The 27086-nt window shown below is 34.9% G+C and overlaps 2 protein-coding genes and 1 non-coding gene across 9 annotated transcripts in view; 1 reads left to right on the top strand and 2 right to left on the bottom strand.

The window, feature by feature from the left end:
• Positions 1 to 27086, top strand: part of TRMT10C (tRNA methyltransferase 10C, mitochondrial RNase P subunit) — a 203696-nt gene that overhangs the window by 56774 nt on the left and 119836 nt on the right. The gene's annotated exons all lie outside the window — the stretch shown is intronic.
• The window catches only part of SENP7 (SUMO specific peptidase 7), a 156227-nt gene that overhangs the window by 39561 nt on the left and 89580 nt on the right, over positions 1 to 27086 (bottom strand). For all 7 annotated transcript variants that reach the window (XM_066241676.1, XM_066241675.1, XM_066241678.1 and 4 more), the window contains 5 exons: positions 9419 to 9537; positions 6783 to 6964; positions 5006 to 5339; positions 4057 to 4214; positions 783 to 920 (listed from right to left, as the gene is read on the bottom strand). In XM_066241676.1, coding sequence (XP_066097773.1) covers positions 783 to 920; positions 4057 to 4214; positions 5006 to 5339; positions 6783 to 6964; positions 9419 to 9537 — 931 coding nt within the window. The remainder of the gene's footprint in view (positions 1 to 782; positions 921 to 4056; positions 4215 to 5005; positions 5340 to 6782; positions 6965 to 9418; positions 9538 to 27086) is intronic.
• Positions 2085 to 2191, bottom strand: LOC136312339 (U6 spliceosomal RNA). The gene has a single exon (XR_010726938.1). It is a non-coding gene; the product is annotated as a U6 spliceosomal RNA (small nuclear RNA).

Here is a 27086-nt window from a genome sequence, read left to right as displayed (position 1 = left end):
ATGGGACGAGCAGGAAGCATCGACTCCCATATGTGCCTTGACCGGGCAAGCCCAGGGTTTTGAACCAGCGACCTCAGCGTTCCAGGTTGACACTTTATCCACTGCCCCGCCACAGGTGAGACCTGACTGGGGATCTAATCAGCAATCTTCATGTATCAGGACGATGATCCAACCAACTGAGCATCCAGCCAGGGCAACTTCACATTTTAAATGGTGCACTGTCTTCTCTGTGAAGCCTTCCCTGATTCCTCCAGACAGACACAGGTACTCATCCCCATGTGTGCCTTCTATGTACATATTTCCACTGGACAGTTTACCATAATGTAACTATTTATCTGTGTCCGTCACTGCCATTGTACTACAAGTTCCTTGAAAGCAGAGCCCATGTCTTACCATTTTTGTATTTCCTGCCCTATTTCTAACACAATGAAACATTAATAAAACTTCTAGGAAAATACCTGAGTTATAATCTGATGTAGTCAATTCAATTTAACTAAAGTTTATATTGCCTACTTAGTTGCAGCCATTTATGGAAGGATAAAATAGAATAGAAGCATGGTCCTTTATCACAAGATGCTTAAATACAATTTTAGGACATTCCCCTGTGATTTCAGGAATCCTCCTCCAATTACAGACATGTTTCAAAGTATGTATAATGACATATTTAAAGTGTCCCATATAAAATTATTCTGTTCTATTTTCATTTGTACTATAAAAAGACAATCTGAAATGCCTTGTTCAAGATCCAAAACTTAAAACAAAAAAAAATTAAATACACTTACTGTCACACAGCCTTTAGAAGCTCCTTTTATTTTACCAATATAAACAGAAGTAAATATAAAATTCAGTTGTAGATCCATCTCATTATTAGGTATAACACAGGAAATGTTTTCTGTGACAGGACATAATTCAGATGAAGCCTAACAAGAAATAAATTACAGAATGATTATAACCCTAAGTATTATATAAATGCTGACAACGATTTTCCAAAATCAAATATTTCAAAAAGTATTTTTGAAATTTCAAGTAATTTTGAAATTATTACTATTGAAACTAAGGATTTTATACTGTTCTTACTGTGAGAAAATAAGTATCTAGTTTACATGATATACCTTGAGAAAATTAATCAAATCCTAAACTAATTCCACAGGTCTAAACTCTAGAAATTATCTTCCTCTAAATCAAAGCCATGATTTCAAACTCCATATTCCTTTTATTCATTTTTAACTCAACAGAAGTAAATTAAGATTTATCTAGTGTTTTAGTTTAAAATAAAATTTTAAATATATTCTCTTTTAATACCACAACCTACTGCACAAGGTAGTTGTGGGGTTTTTTCCATCTCTTAAGTTAATAAATGTTCGGATTGGTTAAGTGACTTACTCAAAGTAACGTGGTCAGTAAAGAGCAAAGCTAAGACAAATCCATGTCTTCATCTCCAAGTCAACAGTTACCTCAACCACAAAAAATTGCTTCCATAAACCAAGATGATGTCTTAGCTATTGAGTTTAGTAAGCAGCATGTGCCTAAAAGCCATGTCACATGACATCTATATGCTTTGCTACATGCCTTATGTCTGAAGATAGCTAACCAGTTGCGTAAAACCTCAAAAATCCTACCACCTCCACACAAACAACTGTACAGGTCTGCTTTTAATACAACACATGACGGGCAGCGTCAGCAGTAGCTGCTGCCCACCACCTTTCCTGAATTTCACACTGCTTTTGAAATGACTTTTTTTTTTCAGTTTCTTTAAATTGCATTTAGAGAATTAAATTTAATGGGGTGACATTAATCAATAAGAGTACATAGGTTTCCGGTAAACATCTCTATAGCATTTGAACTGTTGATTATGTTGTATACTCATCACCCAAAGTCAAATCATTTTCCATCACAGTATATGTGTCCCTCTTTATTCCCTTACCCCTACTCCCTTCCCTACATCCCCTCCCCCTGGTGACCACTTCACTTTATCTGTGTCCATGAGTCTCAGTTTCATATCCCACCTATGTATGAAATCACATAGTTGTAGTTTTTTCTGATTTACTTATTTCCCTCAGTATAATGTTCTCAAGGTCCATACAAAAAACATGGAATGCTTCACGAATTTGCATGTCATCCTTGTGCAAGGGCCGTGCTAATCTTCTCTGTATCGTTCCAATTTTAGTGTATGTGCTGCTGAAGCGAGCACTGAAATTACTTTCTCAACTCTACGTTTATCCCTCTTTAACCTTAATGTTACAGGTGACCAAATAAATTATCATTAAAGCAATTAGGCATATGCACTAATTCCTTACCTACCTCTAGAAAACGTGGTTAGTCCTCATCTGAAATATATACAGTAATCATTATTTAAAACCCACTTCATAGTTGCCATTTACCTGTTTAATGGAATTTCTTTGTTATTCTGATCTTTTACTGTTTACTTTACTGTTCTTATCCCTAAGTAAAAAGGGGAATCAAATTAACTACAAGTGGCTCTATCCATCAGAGAACACATACTCTCTATGTGTTTAAATGATAACATGATAAGATCGAATAGAATAGTTTCTCATTGGGCCTCACATTTCGTAAAGACTAACTACCTCCTAAAAATGATCAGTCCATGTTTCTCATAACTTAATTTGAAACTGGAAACAAGGGAGAATGTGAAGATGTTATGGTGTTCTGCCTTAAGAGATCTTGGTAGGTCTCCACATTATATGCTGTTTGGTTGTGATAATATTCTGTCAGTTCTACAGGAGATGTTATTTTCTTATAACATGATCATTTTATATTGCCTTGTCAATTTATATGCTGCCAAAGGAACTACAATTTAGCTAGAAGTTTGAACTCATTACCAACAATGACAATACTTTAATTACAAATACAACTAAGCCATCAAGTATGCTATTGGCTCACTAGGCAAAAATGGTTACACTTTTACAAAAATTATAACACAGTTGCTGAGGTGATCTCTGTACCACATTTCTAATGCAAAAGAAATATCCATGAAACTAATTACACTATCAGACTGTTTTCATAAAACAGACCAAATTCTTCATCATACTCTACTGATAATAGCCTCTGACACTATTCTAAAACAAATCAACAGAAGTTTACCGTAATTCTGTACTGGTGGTCACTGATACTCATTTCTTAAAAATAAGTTAATCAAAAATAAGTTTGTGCCTTGGCCAGATAGCTCAGTAGGTTAGACTAGCATCCTCCTCCCGAAGCACAGAGGTTGTTGGTTCGATCCCCACTCAGGGCACATACAGGAACAGATTGATGTTCCTGTCTTTGTCTCTCTCTCTCTCCCTTCCTCTCTAAAATAAACGAAAGTTTTTTTAAAAGTCTGTTACGTGAATACTAACAATAAATTACTTGAACCTTACTTTAGAGATAGACTCATAAAAATGCTATGTCAAAAACACAAGTGGTTGACATTAAATCAACAAAGACCACCATTTATTATTTTCTTTAAGAAGGAAGACACAAAGGACTTAACAAATTGATAGGTTTGTGACATTGTTCTAAATCCTTCATATGTTGTTTCATTTAATACTCAAAATAATTTTGTGAGTTGGTTATCATTATCTTTATTTATCATATGAGGAAACTCAGATAATCACTTAAGAAAGTTAAGTGACTTGCCCAAAAGTCAAAGTCAGGATTTTAACACAGGTCTGTGTATATTCAGAAGCCATGCTCTTTTCCTCTATATTGCAATGCTTAATAGCATGTGAAGAAAGGAAATAAATTCAAGTACTTATAGTATTCCAAGACCAGCTAAGTGCTAGAAACTTTAATTCTAGAAAAGTTTTAATAAAGTATGTAAATGACTAATGAGAACCATTAAAAAAATATTCAAGACATAACATATTTGGACTGAAAAGACATAAATGACCAGAAAAAAATGGTATAATCCTTTCATTTTAAAATAAAGACAATTACATAGTCCGCCAAGTTGTCTCAAAATTCAAACTAAAGAAATTTGTAATTTTTATTACAGTAGTCTCCTTGATAAAACAGAAACAGTCATTAGCCAGTAGTGAATAAAGGTAAATAAATTACCTGTTCCAATTCGCATGTATCCACCGGTACTTGTGACAATGCTGATTCAGGAATACTCTCATCTTCATTAGTCATGGCATGGTCTAGCTTAGACTGCAATTTAAGAACATCTGAACTTTTATGTTCAATGGGCCCTTCTTCATCACTGGAAAGGACAACTAAAAAGGAAAATTGTATTTTTTAAAATATGTCTCAATAGGCACACATCAAAAAGAGAACTTTCTAAATTCATGCACTATATCTTTAATAATCCCATTAAATTTAATCATCTCTGAATAAAACTGAACTATCATTCATTATCTGATTTATATAAGTTATATACAATGGTTCCAAATGCTTTTACTATATTTAGCAGGTACCTAAAGGTCGAAGGTAAAATTTAAAACTGGATAAAGCCATAAGATGAATTTAGGAAGTTCATCCTAATAATGTATTGTGCTATCACTCTAAATTGTACTTTAAATCCTGTTACATTAGTTGCTTCCAGGAAGAGAAAATGGATGGTTAGGGGAAGATGTGAAAGACTATTTATTGTATATCTTTTCGAATCTTTATGTACTATGTGATGACATCAAGTACTCATAAATTAAATAAAAATTAATGACAATAATTAAGTAGCACTTAAACTTTGTGTACTTCATCATTATAAACCAAATGACAATAATAATGGTCCTTACAAAATCTTTTAAAATGTCATGAGATGAATTACAATACACTAATCTAAAAAAAAGAGTTACTTTTGCTTCCAAGTATCCATTGTTTTTACCTAAATCAGCATTATAAACTTCATAAAGTCCCAAAAATCCAAGTCATTTTTCCTAAAGTTAATATCGCCCACGGTGATGTCATAAATGTCTTCTTGCCTTTCCAAATTTGTTTGAGAGGAGAAATAAAGTACTTAAGTAGAACAGAAAATATTAAGAGTCTTGATAATCCTCCCCTTACTTACTTGGTTCAGCTGCGATTAATGATTGGTTCCCTTCACTGAGTTCACTTAAAACATGCTTTTCTATTGTGTTCAACTTATCCTTCTCATCCAGGTTAGAATCCCTCAAAGTAGCAGCAGAGACAGAGCTCTCAGAAGTTCCAGTGACTGAACAGTCAGAGGTGCTTTTTGGAGTAGCACTCAAAGACAACTCCTCACTATTAAGTGAGGACGGTTTAGTAAAATCACTTTCTACAGGTTCGGGTGTAATTTCTTCAAGCAGTTTTGGGTCTTGATAATGTTTTTCACTTGACTCTTCAAACGCAGAGGATACTGTTAAGTCATTTTCATGTTCTTTCTAAACATTAAAAAAAAATGCATACAAAAAATTAGCATTTTCCAAATTTGGCTAGCATAAAGAATTTCTTAGCCTGACCAGGTGGTGGCACAGTGGATAGAGCGTCAGACTGGGATGCACAGGACCCAGGTTCGAGACCCCGAGGTCGCCAGCTTGAGCACTGGCTCATCTGGTTTGAGCAAAAGCTCACCAACTTGAACCCAAGGTCGCTGGCTCCAGCAAGGGGTTACTCGGTCTGCTGAAAGCCCGCAGTCAAGGCACATATGAGAAAGCAATCAATGAACAACTAAGGTGTTGCAACGCGCAATGAAAAACTAATGATTGATGCTTCTCATCTCTCTCTGTTCCTGTCTGTCTGTCCCTGTCTATCCATCTCTCAGACTCACTCTCTGTCTCTGTAAAAAATAAATAAATAAATAAAATTTTTTTAAAAAAGAATTTTTTAAGTTTAAATTCCTAAAAAAGAATATAAAAGTAAAAATATTATTCTATAACTACAGGGATAGAAAACTACACAATTACAATTATACTACATCCTAACTCTTGCCAGTGTCTCCCAAGGAAAAAGATATAGTTTGGTCTATATCCTATCTGATTTTAAGCAGTTTTTTAAAAGGATGGGATGATGAGATTCCCATATTTACAAGTGCTTTAGATAGTCTCCCATGATCTAAGTCAACTTTAAAATGAAAAAAAAATTTTTTTTACACTTTTAACTTATAAAATTGAGGTTATATGACATCATGTGGCTAGTAACAAGAGCAAAAAATTAAAAATTTAAGAGGATAATAAAAATTATGAAAATCAATCACTACCTTCACATGTCTGTTACTGCATAAATCTAAAATGTGTTTAGAACGGAAAGTCCTGAAATGCCTTGTGAATCAAAGAAATCAAAGCTGTCTTCTTACCTTACCTTTGTATTGTTACCCAATACCAAGTTTTTGAAAATTGGTAATGTATACACTCAATATGGTAATTCTTTGCTTACAAAAAAATTCCCTAATACTCTAGAAAAGATAAGCTTAAAGAAGTTGTTAAATAAACTACTATTAATAAAAGAAAACATAATAATTTTACAGAGCAAGTGATAAAGCAACTAACTAGACAGTATAAAAAGTAGTTGGTTAAAATAAGGGAAAATAAAACAAATCTGAAGCATATGTACCAAAGTACTAAGTAAGGAATGTATCCAAGAAGGAGCAAACTTCACTTTTTTACTCGTCCATATTTAAAATTTGCTCCAATAACTGTATTACTGCAAAAAAAGTTTTATTTAAACTATTTTTTTAAAAAATCATAAAGATTCAAAAACTAGACAAAAAAAAGAAAGAAATCTGATGATAAAAGCAGAAAGCTAAAAAGACATCATTTTGGCCATGGTCAATTCATTTTTATCGTAGCACAAAGTACTTCATGAGACATCTAAATACCTCTACTTACTGTCTGTTCTGTTGACATATATAAAGAAGTGGAATTATGAGAATCAGGTAAATTACTTCTAAGCCTTTTCTTCCTCTTCCTGGAAATGAAAGTTGGTTCCATTTTTGGATCAGAATATGTACCATCCTTGCTTCTGCTCCCCTCTTCAAGATGATCACAACCTCTACTTCCACTGTTAAGGTCTTAAAAAACAAAAAGGACATAAACATAACCAAAAGGTACAGAAAGAATCCCTTTTAGAAGAGCTTTCAGAAACATCATCAAAATTGCTATTCTATTTCCAAAGCTAATTTTAAAAAGAAGTCCACTGTTAAATTTTTATACTGACATGGATAATATAGAGATACCCTATTTTAAACTGCATACAAAAAGTGAACATTCATTGTATAATAAATTTAAGATGAGGAAAATACGTAAAGAGGGAGTGAGTATTCATTAGTAACCAAAGCAAAGCAATCAAACTATGTTTTACCTTTTGCTATAACTGCATTCAATTGTAATACAAAAAAAAAAAAGGGTCTTAATAAAATTTGGAAAACTGATGTCTTAAAACACTTTGATAATTCATTGTGATTTTATTTTTCATGTTTGTTTTATTGATTTTAGAGAGAAAGGAAGGGAGAGAGAGAGAGAGAGAGACAGGAACATCAATCTGTTCCTGTGTGTGCCCTGAACAGGGGTCAAAACAACAACTTCTGCACTTTGGGACAATATGCAAACCAACTGATCTATCCTGCCAGAGCAATTCATTGTGATTTTAGAAATTAGTTGTCATTTTAAAATATAAGTTTGATATTCATTTTGAAGTGAAAAGGGACAATTATCTGAAAAAGTAGAGTATTGATTACATATATCTTAAAAGGAACCAAAAAGGCCCTGGCATGATAGCTCAGTTGGTTAGAGCATCGTCCTATTATAAGATTGCAGGTTCAATCCCCGGTAAGTGAAACAACAATAAATATACCAGTAAGTGAAACAACAAATTGATGTTTCTCTCTCTCTCCACTCCTCTCTCCCTTATCGAAGCTGTTGTTTGCAAATATCATCTCCCATTTAGATGGCTGCTGTTTTGTTTTGCTGTCTGTTTTTTTTGCTGTGCAGAAGCTTTTTAGTTTGCAATAGTCCCATTCCCTTTACTTCCCTTGCATTTGGGGTCAAATTCATAATTGTTCAAATAAAATTTATAAAAAAGACAATATATGGGGTTTAAAATTTAAAAAAAAACATAAATAGCATTTCTTTTATCATGCATTTTTTCCTGCTATAAATCTAAAATTCCGCTGTGACTTTGAAGTACTGAAGGGCACAAATCAGAAAGCCTTTTAATGTCCATGGCTGAGTAACTCAGAGCATTGTCCCGATATGCCAAGGTTATAGGTTCAATCCCCGGTCAAGGCACATCCAGGAATCAGCCAATGAATGCATAAATAAGTAGATCAACACATCAATATTTCTTTTCTCTCTCTCTCGCTCTCTTTCAAAATCAATAAATAAATTTTAAAAATTTTAACGATTAGAAAAACAGAAATAAAACAAAGCTTTTTATTCAACTATTCCTACACTACCTAGAAAAGTAATGGAATATTGAAGGCTTAATATGTCTTCATAGTATCTAATATGGGCTCGCTTGTACAAATACTGATATTTAATAAATAAAGATAATTACTTCTGAAAAAGCACAATTCATAAGAAATGTCTTTCATTCTGTGCAGACAGTACTTAGTGACTAATTCAAAGATTACAACTACAGAGTCACATTTTCTCTAGAGACTGCCCTCATCAGAGTTGCAGCTGGTTTCTTGTATACGACAGTTATTAATCTAGTTTCCTTTTAAGTTTTTCTCTTCCATGAAAAGGCTACTAAAAATGTGTAAATAGCTATGTTTCAAAGGAAGCACAGAAATTTTGTATAGGGTCCTTTTGTAAAGGACCATCTTTTCTTGTAAATAATTTTAAAATCATTTAGACAACAAGATGCCTCAGTAGTTTGAGCTATCAATAATCCAAGAGACCCCTGAAGGTATTAGTTTCACATCTGACTAATTCAATAAATCGTTCTTGTGAAAAATTTGTAAATTATTTTAAAAATTTTAAAGAGAGACAAAAAAGAGAGAAGAAGTCAATTGATTAACCCTACATGCCAGAAGGCCTTCAAAGAATTTTCATTAGTCTGGGATATTATTTACCTTTAAAAATGCTAATAGTGGCTTGAATTGGCATCCTCCTAGAGTTGAGAGAAATTCTAATGAATAAAGAATGTATTTCATAGGAGGATAAGCAGTGGGAAGCTAATAATAATAATAGTTAGTAGTAATATCAATTCCCAAACATATCCATGAAAACAACACTTGGAAATAGCTAAACTAACATATAACTTTATAGATATATGTCCAGTCTCAACAACAAAAATATTCAAATTTACTTTTGGATGTAATAAATAAATCAAGAAATATATACTACAGGAAACAAATAGTAAACTCGGCAATTTTCCTTGCACACACTGCTAAAATAATCTCCCTTTAATTTTCACATATCCTTTAAACATAAAATTAAATAAATTCATATATAAATTAAAAATTATTACAAATACAATACACAAAAATCCAAATGACAATAGTGCTCTAAAATTAACAAACCTTCAGCCTGAGTATCAGATACTACAAGAGAAATGCCATCATCACCTCTTCTCTTTTCTTTGGTATATGTAGCCCGTTTTGTGTAATTCTTATCTACTGTCTTACTTGGTTGAGTACTCCTGCAAAATAAAATAATATTATACTCATTTCTTCCAAACCCAAATAAATTTTAAAGTTAGCTGGCATATATTAAAGACACACTACAGGATTATGCATATTCAAAATGAGCAAAAATAAATGCAAGTATTGCCCTGGCCGGGTTGGCTCAGCGGTAGAGCGTCGGCCTAGCGTGCGGAGGACCCGGGTTCGATTCCCAGCCAGGGCACACAGGAGAAGCGCCCATTTGCTTCTCCACCCCTCCGCCGCGCTTTCCTCTCTGTCTCTTTCTTCCCCTCCCGCAGCCAAGGCTCCATTGGAGCAGAGATGGCCCGGGCGCTGGGGATGGCTCTGTGGCCTCTGCCTCAGGCGCTAGAGTGGCTCTGGTCGCAACATGGCGACGCCCAGGATGGGCAGAGCATCGCCCCCTGGTCAGCAGAGTGTCGCCCCTGGTGGGGGTGCCGGGTGGATCACGGTCGGGCGCATGCGGGAGTCTGACTGTCTCTCCCTGTTTCCAGCTTCAAAAAAAAAAAAAAAAAGAAAAAAAAAGAAAAATAAAAATAAATGCAAGTATTAAATATATCAAATAGGTCTAAAAAGTAAAAATTCCATGAACATAAGTACATGATAACAACATCCATGTATATTTAAAAAATTATAAGTCTAAGGTAATTGTTAATATGTATCAAGTATGATTCACATATCAAAACTACAAAATAAAGTTTAGAGCATGTTACAAACTTCACCTATTGAGGAAACAATTTTAAATATAAGGTACCAATTAAATACATAAAATATAAAGATTATAAAAGACAAGTTTTAGAATGATGAACACAATGCAAACCTCAATACCCTACTTTCAGTAATGAATAAATCATGCAGAAAAAATACAAGGAAACATTAAAATAGGACTATACATTTTATCAAACTGACCTGATACACATTTATATATAGAACATGCCTTCCAAAGCACCAAAATACACATTCTTCTAAAGCACACATGAAACATTCACCAGGATAAATCATATGACAAGCCACAAAACAATCTTAGCAAATTGAAGAAGACTGAAATCAAACCAAGTATCTTTTCCAACCACAATATTATGAATCAAGAAATCAATAACAGCCTGACCAGGCAGTGGTGCAGTGGATAGAGCATCAGACTGGGATGCCGAGGACCCAGGTTCGAGACCCCGAGGTCACCAGCTTGAGCACGGGCTCATCTGGTTTGGGCAAAAGCTCACCAGCTTGGAACCAAGGTCGCTGGCTTGAGCAAGTGGTTACTCAGTCTGCTGTAGCCCCACGGTCAAGGTACATATGAGAAAGCAATCAGTGAACAACTAAGGTGTCGCAATGCGCAATGAAAAACTAATGATTGATGCTTCTCATCTCTCCGTTCCTGTCTGTCTGTCCCTGTCTATCCCTCTCTCTGACTCTCTTTCTCTGTCTCTGTAAAAACAAAACAAAACAAAAAGAAATCAATAACAGAAGGAAAGCTGGAAAACCCAAATATATGGAGATTAAACAATATAATCCTGAACAAACCAAATGGTCAAAAGGGAGATCAAGATATACCCTGAAACAAACAAAAATGTAAGCACAACACATCAAAGTCTATATAATTCCACAAAAGCAGTTCTAAGAGGAAAGTTTACAGTGAAAAATGCCTACATTAAAAAAAACAAGAAAGAACTCCAACAAACAACCTCACTTTACACCTCGAAAAGACTTGGGGGGAAACAATAACAAAGCAGAAGAAAGAAAGCAATAAAACTAAGAGTATAAATAAATAAAATAGACACCAGAAAAATAATAGGAAAGATTGACAAAACTACAAACTGTTTCTTTAAAGCAAACAAAATTGAATAACTGTTAGCTAGACAAACAAAAGACTCAAATAAATATATAGAAATCAAAAAGAAGGCATTAAAATTGATACCACAAAAATACACAGGGTAATCAAGAAACTACTATGAACAATTATATGCCCAAAAATTGAATTACCTAGAAGAAATGAAAATAACTACTAAGACTGAATCACAAAAGATCAGTAAAGAATAAGTATATTTTAAAACCCTCCCAATACAGAAAAGCCCAGGACCAGATGATTTCACTAGTAATTCTACCAAACAATTTTAAAAGATTAATGCCAATCCTTCCCAAACTATTCCCAAAAACTGAAAAAGAAGGCAACACTCCTAAACTCGTTACCCTGACACAAAAGCCAAGTAAAGCCACTACAGGAAAAGAAAACTATAGACCAATATCCTTAATGAATTCATACGAATGCAAAAAATCCTCAACAAAAATCATATGATCACTCAAAAGATACAGAAAGAGTATTTGATAAAATTCAACATCCTTTCATCATAAAACACTCAAAAAACTGGGTATAAAAGGAACATAATAAAGGCCAATACAACAAACCCACAGGTAAGATCATACACAGCAGTGAAAAAAAAACTTTTCCTCTGAGATAAGGACTGAGACAATGGTACCAACTTTCCCAACTCCTCTTCAAAGTAGTACTGGAAATCCAAGCTAGAGCAATTAAGCAAGACAAGAAAATAAAGGTATCCAGATCAGAAAGGAAAATGTCAAACTGTCATTACCTGCAGATGATATGATCTTACATGTAGAAAACCCTAAAAATCCACTAAAAAACTGTTAGAACTAATCAACAAATTCAGTGAAATTGCAAGATACAAAAATCAATATTCAAAATCAGTTGCTGTAAAATTGTGCACCTGAAACATGTATAATTTTATTGACCAGTGTCACCCCAATAAATGCAATTTAAAAAATTAGCTGTGCTTCTATACACTAAGAGCAAACTATCAGAAAGAGAAATTAAGAACACAACCCCTAGCCTGGGCAGATACCTCGATTGGTTAGAGTAAATGCATACCTTGGCCTTTCTCTGATGACAGATGTATTGAAGTTTGGGGTTGGCCTTGTGCTCATGAGCTCTAAAGAAAACAACCCCATTTAAAATTGCATCAAAAAGAATAAAATACCTAAAAATAAATCTAACCAAGATGGGAAAAGACCTATACACTGAAAACTATAAGACATTGATTGATAAAAGAAACCAAAGACAACACAAATAAATAGAAAGGCACTCTGCACTCATGAATTAAAAGATTTAGTATTGCTAAAATGTCCAAAGCAACCTATAGAGTCACTTCACTCTCTTTCAACGTTACAATGGCCTTTTTCAAAAAGATAGAACAGTCCCTGGCCGGTTTGCCTAGTGGTAGAACGTCAGCCCAGAGTGTGATGCCTTGGTTTCAATTCCCAGCCAGGGCACACAGGAGAAGCGCCCTTTGCTTCTCCACCTATCCCCCTCTCCTTCCTCTCTGTCTCTCTCTTCCCCTCCCACAGCCAAGGCTCCACTGGAGCAAAGTTGGTCCAGGCACTGAGGATGGCTCCATGGCCTCCACCTCAGGTGCTAGAATGGCTCCAATTGCAACAGAGCAATGCCCCAGATGGGCAAAATATCACCCCTTAGTGGGCATGCTGGGTAGATCCCAGTTGGGTATACACAGAAGTCTGTCTCTCTGCCTCCCGGCTTCTCACTTCAATAAAATACAAAAAAAAACAACAACAACAAAAAAAAAGAACAATTCGAATATTTCTACGGAACCACAAAAGACCCCAACCAGCCAAAGCATCTTCAGGAAGAACAAAGCCAAAGAATTTACACTTTCTGGTTTTAAATAATTACAAAGCTACAGTAATCAAATAGTATGGTACTGGTAGAAAATCTACATAGATCAGTGGAACAGAATAGAGTCAAAAATGAATCCGCACATATATAGTCAATTAACTTAAAGGAGCAAAGAATATACAATGGGGAAATAAATAGCAACAGCCACATCCAAGAGAATAAAACTGGACCAATATCTTAAATTCATATGCAATATTATACACAAAAATCAACTCAAAATGGACTAAAGACTTGACATAAGACTTGAAACTATAAAACTCCCAGAAGAAAACATGGCGGTAAGCTCCTTGATGTTGGACTTAACAATGATTTGTGGATTTAACATCAAAGCAAAGATAACAAAAGCAATGTAAACAATATATCAAACTAAAATGTTTGTCTACAGCAAAGAAAACTATCAGCAAAATGAAAAGACAACTTATGGAATGGGAGAAATACCCACAAATCATATATCTGAAAACATATAAAGAACTCACACAACGCTACAGAAAAAAAAATCCAATTGAAAATGGGCAAAGGAACTTTATTTTTCCAACAACAACAACAAAAAAAAAAACATAAAGATGGCCAACAGGTACATGTAAAGGAGCTCAACATCACTAATTATATGGAAATGCAAATCAAAATCACAATGTGGTATCACCTCACACCCAGTAGAATGGCTATTATCAAAAAAAAATTAAAAAGAAAAATAAAGAAAAGGAATAACAAGTGTTGGCAAGATGTGGAGAAAAGGGAACCCTTACACACTGTTAGTGAAAATGTAAATTGGTGCATCACACAATGGAAAATAGTACAGAGGTTCCTCAAAATATTAAAAATAAAACTGCCATATCACAAAGCAATTCAATTACTGGGTATTTATCCTGCAGAAATGAAATCACTATCTCAAAAAGATATCAGCACCCCCATGTTCAATGCAGCATTATTTATAAGACACAGAAAACATCTAACTGTCCATAAAGAGATGAATGGAAAAATAAAATGCAATACACACACGCCATGGAATATTCTCTAGCCATAAAAAGAAGGAAATCCAGCCATTTGTGAGAACAGGATGGACCTTGAGGGTATTATGCTAAGTGAAATAAGTCAGACAGAGAAAAACAAATACTGTATGATCTCACACATATGTGAAATCTTTAAGAAAAGAAATCCTAGATATAGACAACAGATTGGTGGTTGTCAGAGCTGGAAAAGGTAGGAAGTACAAAGTAGGTGAAGATGGTAAAAAGGCACAAGTTTCTATTAGAAGTGCATTCTATATGTAAAAGTTATTAAGACATCTTAAAAGTTATCATCATAAGAAAAATAACTAACTGTGTATGGTGATGGATATTAACTAAACTTATTGTGTTAATCATTCTCCATATGTTAGGTTGTATGATTAACGCTAATATATTACCTCTCACTAATCTATCAATAAAACTTACTAATTATTCTTATAAGTAAATTGATACAAACCATTAGAAAAATCATTATGCTGTGGTTTCAAATAGCCTAGAATGATTAAATCTTTACACATAATACTTTCTCCCATGATAATTAAAATGGAACAACTCATTTCAGTATTACATACGTAAGTAAAAATTTTGAAATAAAAAACTATAAAATTATTAACCTAAAGCATTTCATTAAAATATATATAGCAATTACCATATTTTCAAAACTGTTTCAACATAAATAAAAACTTCCATATTACCATTTATAAAAGCACTAAAAAAATAAGATACCAAAAATAAATCAAAATTCCTGTACAATAAACTATAAAACACGTAACAAGTGACTTCAGGAAGATTACAGATTAGAAAGCACCTAGCATTCCTACCTAGGCAACAAACACACTGGCACAATCTGTCAGATTTTGAAATTCTAGAGTCTACTACTGAAGGATTGCAACTTCCAGTCAAATGTTCAACAAAAATTGCAGTTAATTTTGGTCAATCTCAGCTCTTAAAGTGGTGGCAGCCAACCAACCATCTCCCATCCGGAGCCCTAAGGCAAGCAGTTATGCCCAAGTTCCTAGAACAGTTTGTATGGGCTTGCAAATGCCAAGGCAAGCAGTCTTGACAGGATCTTCCAAATATTGGGAATTTGTATTCTGATAACTAATTGCTGTTTTTGATAATAGATGAGCAGACATAGAAACAGGCAGCCATTGTTACAACAATCAACAACCTTGTTGCAACATTCTCTCCATTAAAAATAAGTGACTTTCAGAATTGAAAGGGCTAGTACCTATCCCACCACTCTTCATTTTTATTGTTTTCTCCTTTTGGAAACCAACATTTAAAGATCACATATATAAGATAGTTTAGAAAGTCACAGACATGATCAAGGAAAGACATAGACTTAGAAATGGCCTGAGACCTTGTGTTCACTCAGTCTGACCCCTGAAACAAAGATATGTTACAACAATAAAAGGAAACAAAGAAAAAGAAACAGCAAACCCTGGGGAAGAAGAAGAATCTGATTTACAGCCTTATATAAGCCTATTATAAGTTTCAAATGTTAAGGGTTCAACAAAAAATTATAAGGCATACAAATAAAAAGGAAAGTATGGCCAATTCAAAAAATATATACAGAAATCAACATACTTCTCCCTGAAAAAAATTAGATGCCAGACTTAATAGATAACATGAAAACAACTGTCTTAAATATTCTCAAGAATGTGAGTAAGTCTTGAAAAAAATTATTAATGACAAAATGAAGATATTCATAAAGAGACAAAATATATAAATGAACTAAAAGGTAATTCTAGAGCTATAAAGTACACTAACTGAATAAAAAATTCATTAGAGAAATTCAAAATCAGATTTGAGAAGACAGTAAAACCAAGCAATGAACTTGAAAACACAATCATGGAAATAATCAAATCTGAAGAACAGAGGAAAAAACATTAAGTAAACAGTAAGGAATCTGTGGTACACCAACAAGTAGACCAATATATGCATTATTGGGGCTTCAGATGGAGACTAATGGGGCAGAGAAAATATTTGATTAATAATCACCAAAAAAATATTTCAAATTTGATGAAAGACATGAATGTAAATATCCACAAACCCTAAAGAACTAGTGATAGAATAAATTCAGTAAGACCTATACTGAGGAATATAATCCAACTATTTGAAGACAAAAAGAAAATCCTGAAGGCAGCAAGAAAAATCAACTTGTCACATACACAGAATCTTCAGTAAGATTTTAAGCAAATGTCTCTTCAATAAGTACGGTAGCTAGAAGGCATTCAGTTGGTTATTTAAAATACTGATGAAAAACTTAAAACATTTCAAAAATAAATAAATAACTGAGGGAGTTCCTTAACACTAGACCAGTCCTACAGAACATGATAAACAAATGTTGAAATGATAGGACATTAGACAATAACTTGAAGCCATAAAGAAATAAATATTATTGGTAAATAAATATATGCACAAATATAAAGGCTTGTATTATTGCAACTTGGTTAGTAATTTGCCTTTATGTTTTCCACATGATTTAAAAGACTAATGCATTTTTTAAAATTATTAGACTATGTTTTTGAACATATAGTGCATAAAAATATTATTTTGTGACACTGATCATTGAGAAGTGAAAACAGAGCTGTACAGGAGCACAGTTTTAAATGTTATTAACATTAGGCTGCTATAAATTCAAATTAGATTGTTGTAACTTTAGAATGTTAAGTGTAAACCTCATGATAACCACAAAGAAATCAGCTTTAGAATGTAGACAAAAGGAAAAGAGAAGGAAATCAAAAAGTTTCACTACAAAAATGCATGGGAATACATAAAAAGATAGTAATCAGGAAATAAGGGGCAAAAAAATGCTATAAGGGCATATAGAAACCAGATATCAACATGTCAGAAAAAAAAGTCACTCCTTATCAACTGCTTTAAATAGAATTAAATTCTCCAAACAAAATACAAAGATTGGCAGATTTTTTAAAAATGTGATCCAACTATAGGCTGTCTACAGAAACTCTTTATATCCAAAGGAACAAATAGATTAAAAGTGAAATGATAGAAGAATGTATTCTAGGCAAATACTAGCCAAAAGAGAGCAGGCATGGCTATACTAATATCAGACAAAATACATTTTAAACCAAAAAGTTGGCCCTGGCCAATAAGCTCAGCCAATTGAGTGTCAGCCTGGCATGCAGACATCCCAGACTCAATATCCAACCAGGGCATACATGAAAAGTGACCATCTGCTTCTTTTCCTCTCTCTCTCCCTGTTTTTTCTCTCTTCCCTTCTCGCAGCCAGTAGCTCAACTGGTTACAGCACCAGCCCTGGGCACTGAGGATAGCTCAGTTGATTCAAGCATCACCCCCAATGGGGGTGGCCAGGTGGATCCTGGTCTAGGTGCATGCAAGAGTCTGTCTCACTATCTCCCCTCCTCTCACTTATAAAAATAAATAAATAAAATAAGTAAAGTTTACAAGAGACAAAGGACATTATTTTTAGTACAATGTTCAATAAAACAAGATGATTTAAGAATTATGGTTCACCCTTGAACAACATGGAATTTGGCATGTCAACCCCAGCCCTGCAGTCAAAAATCTACATATAACTTTTCACTCCACCAAAATCTTAACTACAGTAGTCCTTCAGTAATCACAAGGGTCTGGTCCAGGACTCACTGTGAATGTCAAAAACTGTGAATGCTCAAGTCCCTTATATAAAATAACACAGAATAATGCATATAGTCGGCCCTCTGAATCTATGGATCCCCAACCACAAATCTAAAATACTTTCAATCTGCTGCACATTGACTGTAGATATAAAACCCAGGAGTAGAGAGGGCCAATTATATATTTATTGGGGGGGGGGAGAACTGCATATAAGTGGACCTGTGCAGTTGAAATCTGTACTGCTCGAGTCAACTGCATAAACATGTACACACCTAATTAAATGATAAAAATATATGAAGCAAAATTTGACAAAATAAAAGAAATAGACAGTTCTACAATACTAGATAGTTGGAGACTTCAATACCCTAGTCTCAACAACAAATAGAACAACTTGACAGAGATAAGAATAAAAGATATGAACAACTCAATATATCGACTAGATCTAATAGACATATACAGAACACTCTACTCGACCCAACAACAGAATACACATTCTTCTCAACTGCAGACTGGACATTCTCCAGGATAGACAATACCGTAGACAAGAAATTAAGTCTCAATATGTTTAGAAAAATGAATAACATACAAAACATCTTCTCTGTTCACACAGCACAAGATGAAGTTAAACAACAATAATGCAAGGAAAACTGAAATTTTCACATTTGTGGAAATTAAAACACTCTTAAACAACCAATGAGTCTAAAAATAAATCACAAGTAAAATGGACAAATGAAAATAAAAACATATCCAAACATATGGGACACAGCAAAAGCAAATGCTAAGGGAGAAATAGCTGTAGCGGTTTACATTTAAAATATAAGAAATAACTCAAATCAGCAATGTTATTTATAACTTAAGAAACTAGAAAAAAAAGAACAAACTAAATTCAAATGCAGTAGCACAAAAAAAAATAAAGATTAGAGCAGAGATAAAGAATAGGAAAAAATCAACAAAACCAAGTTAGTTCTTCAAAAAGAATAACAAAATTAAAAGAACTGAAAATGACATTACTATGAATTCTACAAAAATAAAAAGGAATGTAAGAGTACAATGAACAATTGAACACCAACAAATTGGATAATCTAGATGAAATTGGAAAATTCTTATTAACACAAAATCTATCAATACTGAATAACGAAAAAAAATAGAAAATGTGAATAGAGGGGGTGACATCAGAGAAATGACACAGTGAAGGGTGCTCCCAATATCTCCCCTTGAAATTTAAACAAATTCAACAACTAAAGACAGAGAAAAAATCTCAGAAGCACCTGAAATATACACATACCAGACAACGGTATGATTGGGCGAAAAGGTGGCTGAATATATAACCCACTCTGAAGGAAATACGACAGAGAACGAAGTTTTTCGCTTTCCTCACTGATCTGAGGAAGGAGCGCTTTCCTCTGAAGCCAAGCCAAGCCAAGCACATGGTCGGAGGCAGAAGGAAGGAACTGGGTTAAGGTGGATGACCAAGCAGAAGGAAGACCACGCTAGCTCTGCCTAAGGTCACAGACGTGGAACAAGCACAGGCGGCAGACTCTGACAAAGTTTACCAGTATGGGGTGCCCGTGGGAGCCAGTGCTGGCACCAGCAGCTTTGTGTGCTCCCAGCTCCGCAATCCCGGGTAGTGTGCGAGTGGCTCCACCGGGCACCACTGACATGGGTGTGCGCACTCGTGGGCTGGAGGGCTTAGCCCAAGATTATCAGCAATAAACATCTGTGTGGGCTGTTGCCAGCATCTTTGTGCAGTTCTAGCTCCACCACCAGCACGGGACGTGCGCAAACACCAGGATCCCTGTGCCTGAGACCATCGGGGTGGTCCACCTCCACGGGCCTGCATTCCTGGCTCTGACTGAGATCACAGGCACTGTCCACCTAAGTGGGTGGTGCAAGCCTCTGTGTGTGCCGCTGAGGCGTGGGGGCTGGGTACACATGTGGCTTGCTGCAGGCTACCAAGGGAAAAACTGGTGGAGATTAGACCTGGGGAGCACTGAGGCATACTAGACATGCCCAGGGGCCCTTAGAAAGGCTCTTGTTCTGCAATCAGCTCCCAGCCCATGGCATGCTGAGACATGCTAGACTTGTCCACCAGCCCTTAGAAAGACACTAGATCTGCAATCAGCTCCCAGCCCTGCCTGCTCTCGCTGGCGGCTCTGGCTGGCACAGTCTTATCCAGAACTGTGCTTTGAGTGGAACAGAAGGAAGGACCTGGCTGCTCTTAGAGTCTCTTGCTCTGCAGGCAGTGGCTGGGGCAACTTCACAGCTAAGTCCCCAGGCTACTAGCTCTGGAGGGAGAGATGTGGGGAGAAGCACCTGGAAAACTCAGTTTCACATTGTCAGACCTCCAAACCCTAACAAGCCCCACCTACCAATGGGACTGAGGCACAGCCTACGTCATTGCCACAGCAACACAACAGCAAATCTCTGCTCAAGAGCCCCACAGGGACAAAACCTGTAATACCACGCCACTTGTCAAAAATAAAAAAGAAGCTACCTCTCAGAACCAGGAAAAAATTAATTTTTTATAACTTCTTTTTCTTTTTTTTCCCACTTTGGTCATTTTATCTTCTTTCTGTTTTATTCTTTCCTTTGCCTTTTGAACTTCATTATCCATAGTTGTTACATTTTTCATTCTTGTTTTTTTATGAGGGTTACATTTCAAAAACCTTAACTATCTCTTTTCTTTTTTTCTTTTTCTCTCATTCAATCATCATTTATCAACAAATTATTTTATTTCGAATTCACATTTTCCTTTGTGGCATTTTGCGTGTTTTTTACTTCATTTTTTATCTCTTTTGTCATCTTTCCTCAGTTCCTGCTCCTTGTTCTCTGTAGTTTTTATTCCACTTTATCGTTATAGAATTTTCATTTTTTCACAGTATCTTTTCAAATTTTATTTTTTAAATTATCTCTTATTAGTTTATTAACAATGCCACTCTCAAATTCCATTAAGGAAAAAGATATCAAATATCATGGATACAAAAGACAGAGATGTAGCTCAGATAGAAGATGAAAAATCTCTGGAAAAAAATTCCAATGGCTTGGAAACCTTGGAGTTAAATGAAAGATAATTAAAAATTGAAGTCCTAAAAGTACTTAGGGAAATACAAGAAAGCATGGAAAGGCAATTTAGAGAGCTCAAAAACAATTTAATGAACAAAAATAATACTTCATCAAGGAAATTGAAACTATAAAAAGGAACCAAACAGAGATGAAAAACTCAATACATGAACTGAAAAATGAGGTAACAAGCTTACCTAATAGAACAGGCCAGATAGAGGAGAGAATTAGTGACCTAGAAGACAGGCAACTGGAGGTACTAGAGAGAGAAGAGGAGAGAGACTCACGAATTTAAAAAAATGAGAAATTCCTACAGGAATTGTCTCACATCAGAAAGAGCAACATAAGAATAATGAGTATATCAGAAGGAGAAGAGAGAGAAAATGGAATGGAGAACATAGTCAAACAAATAATCAATGAGAACATCCCAAGCCTAAGGAAAGAGAGCCTCGAAGCCAAGAAGCAAAGAGAATGTCAAGTTATCTTAAGCTAAACAGACCTACTCCAAGGCATATCAGAATAAAATTATCACAAACACAATGACAAAGAAAAAATTCTCAAGGCAGCCAGGGAAAAGAAGAATACAACATATAAAGGAAGGCCCATTAGACTATCATCAGATTTCTCAGCAGAAAGTCTACAAGCCAGAAGAGAATGGACCCCAATATTTAAAGTACTGAAAAAGAGGAACTTCCAGCCAAGAATACTATACCCATCAAAGAAAGCTATTCTTCAAAAAAGAGGGGGAAATAAAAACAGATATAGAAAAGATGAGGGAATTTATCACCAGAAAACCCCCACTTCAGGAAATACATAAGGGGGTTATCCTACAACATACCAAAAAAAATCACAAGTACAAGCTCCAACAAGATCACAATAAAAACAAGATTAATCTGTGACAACAAAAACAAAAAAGGGGAGAGGACAAAGATGCAAAGGAGGATGGAGTGCAGAAGCACTCATGAGATAATGTACTACAATGAATATGATATATATCCTTTTTATTACTTAATGGTAACTACCCCTGAAAAAACCACTACAGAAACACATGGCTTAAAAAAAGAAGAAATAGAGGAAAGAAGTATAGACTACAACCAAACAAAAACAAATGACAGAAAAACAAAAGAGAAGAACCAAACAAGATACAGAGCTATCAGAAAGCAATACAGGTATATAATATGGCAATAGGAAATCCTCAAGTGTCAATAATAATATTAAATGTAAATGGATTGAACTCACCAATAAAAATATACAGAGTAGCAGAGTGGATCAAAAAGAAAATTCAACTGTATGCTGCCTTTAAGAAACACCTTTAAGCTACAAGGATAAAAACAAATTCAAAGTGCAAGGTTGGTAAACAATTCTCCAAGCAAATAATATCCAAAGAAAAGCAGGTGTAGCCATACTCATATCTAACAATGCTGTCTACAGGACAGCAAAGGTAATCAGAGACAAAGATGGTCATTTCATAATGATAAAGGGGACATTAAATCAAGAAAACATAACACTTCTTAATATATATGCACCAAACCAAAGAGCACTAAAGTATATAAGACATCTACTAACTGATCTAAAAATAAAAACCAACAAAAATACAATCACACTTGGAGACTTCAATACACCACTGATGGCACTAGATTGTTCATCCAAATAGAAAAATCAATAAAGAAATATTAGTGTTAAACAAAACACTAGAACAATCGGATATGATAGACATCTACAGGACATTTCATCCCAAAACACAAAAGTATACATTTTTCTCCAGTATACATGGAACATTCTTAAGAACTGACCATATGTTGGGCCCCAAAACTAACATCAACAAACTCAGAAAGATTTAAATTATATCAAGCATATTCTCTGACTAGAAAGCTTTGAAACTAGAATTCAAGTGCAAAAAAGAAGTAAAAAAAACCTACAAAAATGTGGAAATTAAACAATATACTTCTAAAAAATGAGTGAGTCAAAGAAGAAATAAAAGGAGAGATCAAAAGATATATACAGCCTGACCAGGCGGTGGCACAATGGATAGAGTGTTGGACTGGGATGCTGAAGACCCAGGTTCAAGACCCTGAAGTTGCCAGCTTGAGCGCGGGCTCATCTGGTCTGAGCAAAAAAAGCTCGCCAGCTAGAGCTCAAGTTCGCTGGCTCAAGCAAGAGGTTACTGGGTCTGCTGAAGGCCCGCGGCCAAGGTACATATGAGAAAGCAATCAATGAACAACTAGTTGTTGCAACGCGCAACGAAAAACTAATGATTGATGCTTCTCATCTCTCCGTTCCTGTCTGTCCCTGTCTAACCCTCTCGCTGTCTCTGTAAAGAAAAAGAAAAAAAAAAAAAAAAGAAAGATATATACAGACAAACGAAATGACAATACAACAGATCAGAATCACTGGGATGCAGCAAAAGCAGTAATAAGAGGGGAGTTTATATCACTATAGGCTTATATGAACAAACATAAGAAAGCCCAAGTAAACAATTTAACATCACATCTTAAGGAACTAGAAAAAGAAGAACAAAGGCAACCCAAAACCAGCAGAAGAAAGGAAATAATAAAAATGAGACTAAGAGACATGGACAAGAGTGTGGTGGTTACGGGAGGCAGGGCGGACAGGGGAGTGAGGGAGAGGGGGAAGGGGAGGGGCACAAAGAAAACCAGATAGAAGGTGACGCAAGACAATTTGACTTTGGGTGATGGGTATGCAACATAATTAAATGTCAAAATAAAAAAATGAATATATAAAAATCAGAGCAGAAATAAATGAAATAAATGAAATAGAGAATAGAAAAACTATAGAAAAAGAATAAAACAAGGAGCTGATTCTTTGAAAAAATTAACAAAATTGACAAACCCTTAGCAAGACTTACTAAGGAAAAAAGAGAAAGGACTCATATAAACAAAACCCAAAGTGAAACAGGAGAAATCACCACAGATATCATAGATATACAAAGAATTATCATATAATACTATGAAAAATTATGCCACCAAATTTAACAATCTAGAAGAAATGGACAAATTCCTAGAACAATACAATCTTCCTAGATTGAATCATGAAGAAGCAGAAAGCCTAAACAGACTCATAAGCAGGGAGGAAATAAAAAAAAACAAAACTATCAACAACTTCCCCAAAATACAAGTCCAGGGCCAAATGGCTATACTAGTAAATTCTATCAAACATTCAAAGAAGATTTGGCTCATATTCTACTCAAAGTCTTCCAAAAAACTGAAGAAGAAGCAATACTTCCAAACACATTTAATATGGCCAACATAACCTTCACACCAAAACCTGGCAAGGACAACACAAAAAAAGAAAATTACGGACCAATATCTCTAATGAATATAGATGCTAAAATCCTAAACAAAATACTAGCAAATCGAATACAACAACACATTAAAAAAATAATTCATCATGATCAAGTGGGATTCATCCCAGAATCACAAGGATGCTTCAACATACATAAAACAGTCAACATAATACACCATATCAACAAAACAAAGAACAAAAACCATATGATCCTATCAATAGATATAGAAAAGGCATTCGATAAAATATACATCATTTTATGTTTAAAACACTCAACAAAATGGGTATAGAAGGAAAATATCTTAGCATAATAAAGGCCATTTATAACAAACCTTCAGCTAACATCATATTAAATGGCAAAAAACTGAAAACTTTTCCTCTAAAATCAGGAAGAAGTCAAGGTTGCCCACTCTCTCCACTCTTATTCAATGTAGTGCTGGAAGGTCTAGCCAGAGCAATCAGACAAGAAAAAGAAATAAAAAGCATTCGTATTGGGAAAGAAGAAGTAAAGTTTTCACGTTTTGCAGATGATATCATTCTGTACATCGAAAACCCCAAAAACTCCACAAAAAGACAATTAGAAACAATAAACCAATACAGTAAAGTCGCAGGATACAAAATTAATGTACAGAAGTCTACTGTTATCTTATATGCCAACAATAAAACTTCAGAAAATCAACTCAAAAAGATAATCCCTTTCACAGTTGCAAAATAATAAAATACCTAAAAATAAACATAACAAAGAATGTAAAAGACCTATATAATGAAAATTACAAAGCATTGTTAAGGGGAACTGAAAAAGATACAATGAAATGGAAAAATATTCCTTGTTCTTGGATAGGAAGAAATATAGTTAAAATGACCATATTACCCAAAGTAATATACAAATTTAATGCAATTCCCATAGAAATTCCAATGTCATTTTTTAAAGAAATGGAACAAATATCACTATTTTTATATGGAACTACAAAAAATCCAAATAGCCAAAGTAATCCTAAGGAAAAAGAACGAAGCTGGGGACATTACAATACCTGACTTCAAATTATATTATAGAGCCACAATAATCAAAACAGCATGGCTTTGGCAGAAAAATAGACACTTCAACCAATGGAACAGAATAGAGAGCCCAGAAACAAAACCATGTACATTTGGTCAAATCATCTTTGATAAAGGAGCCAAAAGCACACAGTGGAGAAAAGAAAGCCTCTTCAACAAATGGTGCTGGGAAAACTGGAGAGCCACATGCAAAAGAATGAAACGTGACTACAGTTTGCCCCTTTGTACAAAAATTAATTCAAAATGGATCAAAGACTTAATATAACATCTGAAACCATAAATCACATAAAAGAAAACATAGGTACTAAACTCATGGACCTTGCCATAAAGAACATTTTATGAATTTGACTCCAAAGGCAAGGGAAGTAAAGGCAAAAATTAATGAATGGGACTACATCAGACTAAGAAGCTTTTGCACAGCAAAAGAAACAGACAGCCAACTAAATGGGAGATATTTTCAAACAACAGCTCAGATAAGGGCCTAATATCCAAAATATACAAAGAAATCACAAAACTCAACAACAAACAAGCAAACAATCCAATAAAAAAATAGGAAGAGGACATGAACAGACACACCCAGGAAGAAATACAAATGGCCAATACATATATGAAAAGATGCCCATCTTCACTAACTATTAGAGAAATGCAAATCAAAACTACAATGAGATACTACCTCACACCTGTTAGATTAGCTATTATCAACAAGACAGGTAACAAGTGTTGGAGAGGCTGTGGAGGAAAAGTAACCCTCATTTACTGTTGGTGGGAATGTAAAGTAGTACAACCATTATCGAAGAAAGTATGGTGGTTCCTCAAAAAATTAAGAATAGAACTATCATATAACCCAGCAATCCTTTTACTGGGTATATACCCTCAAAACTCAAAACACTGATATATAAAGACACATGCAGCCCTGTGTTCATCACAGCATTGTTCACAGTGGCCAAGACATGGAAACAACCAAAAAGCCCTTCAATAGATGTCTGAATAAAGAACATGTGGTACATATATACCAGGGGTAGTCAACCTTTTTATACCTACTGCCCACTTTTGTATCTCTGTTAGTAGTAAAATTTTCTAACCTCCCACCGGTTCCCCAGTAATGGTGATTTATAATTTTTAATTTTATTTATTTATTTATTTTTTACAAAGACAGAGTGAGTCAAAGAGAAGGACAGACAAGGACAGACAGACAGGAACAGAGAGAGATGAGAAGCATCAATCATTAGTTTTTCATTGCGTGTTGCAACACCTTAGTTGTTCATTGATTGCTTTCTCACATGTGCCTTGACCGTGGGCCTTCAGCAGACCGAGTAACCCCCTGCTGGAGCCAGCGACCTTGGGTCCAAGCTGGTGAGCTTCGCTCAAACCAGATGAGCCCGCACTCAAGCTGGCGACCTCGGGGTCTCGAACCTGGGTCCTTCTGCATCCCAGTCCGACACTCTATCCACTGTGCCACCACCAGCTCAGGCAGTAATGGTGATTTATAAAGTAGGGAAGTAACTTTACTGTATAAAATTTATAAAGCAGAGTTACAGCAAGTTAAAGCATATAATAATAATTACTTACCAAATACTTTATGTCAGATTTTTGCTAAGTTTGGCAGAATAAATATTCATAAACCAACTTACTATAATTAAATCTATCTTTTTATTTATATTTTGGTTGCTCTGCTACTGCCCACCATGAAAGCTGGAACGCCCACTGGTGGGCGGTAGGGACCAGGTTGACTACCACTGATATATACTATGAAATACTACTCAGTCATAAGAAATGATGACATCAAATCATT

This window comes from Saccopteryx bilineata, chromosome 8 (assembly GCF_036850765.1).
Source record: "Saccopteryx bilineata isolate mSacBil1 chromosome 8, mSacBil1_pri_phased_curated, whole genome shotgun sequence".
NCBI classification, from domain to species: Eukaryota; Metazoa; Chordata; class Mammalia; order Chiroptera; family Emballonuridae; genus Saccopteryx; species Saccopteryx bilineata.
The sequence above is the reverse complement of the archived record's forward strand: the minus strand, read 5'-3'. Positions and strand labels throughout refer to the sequence as shown.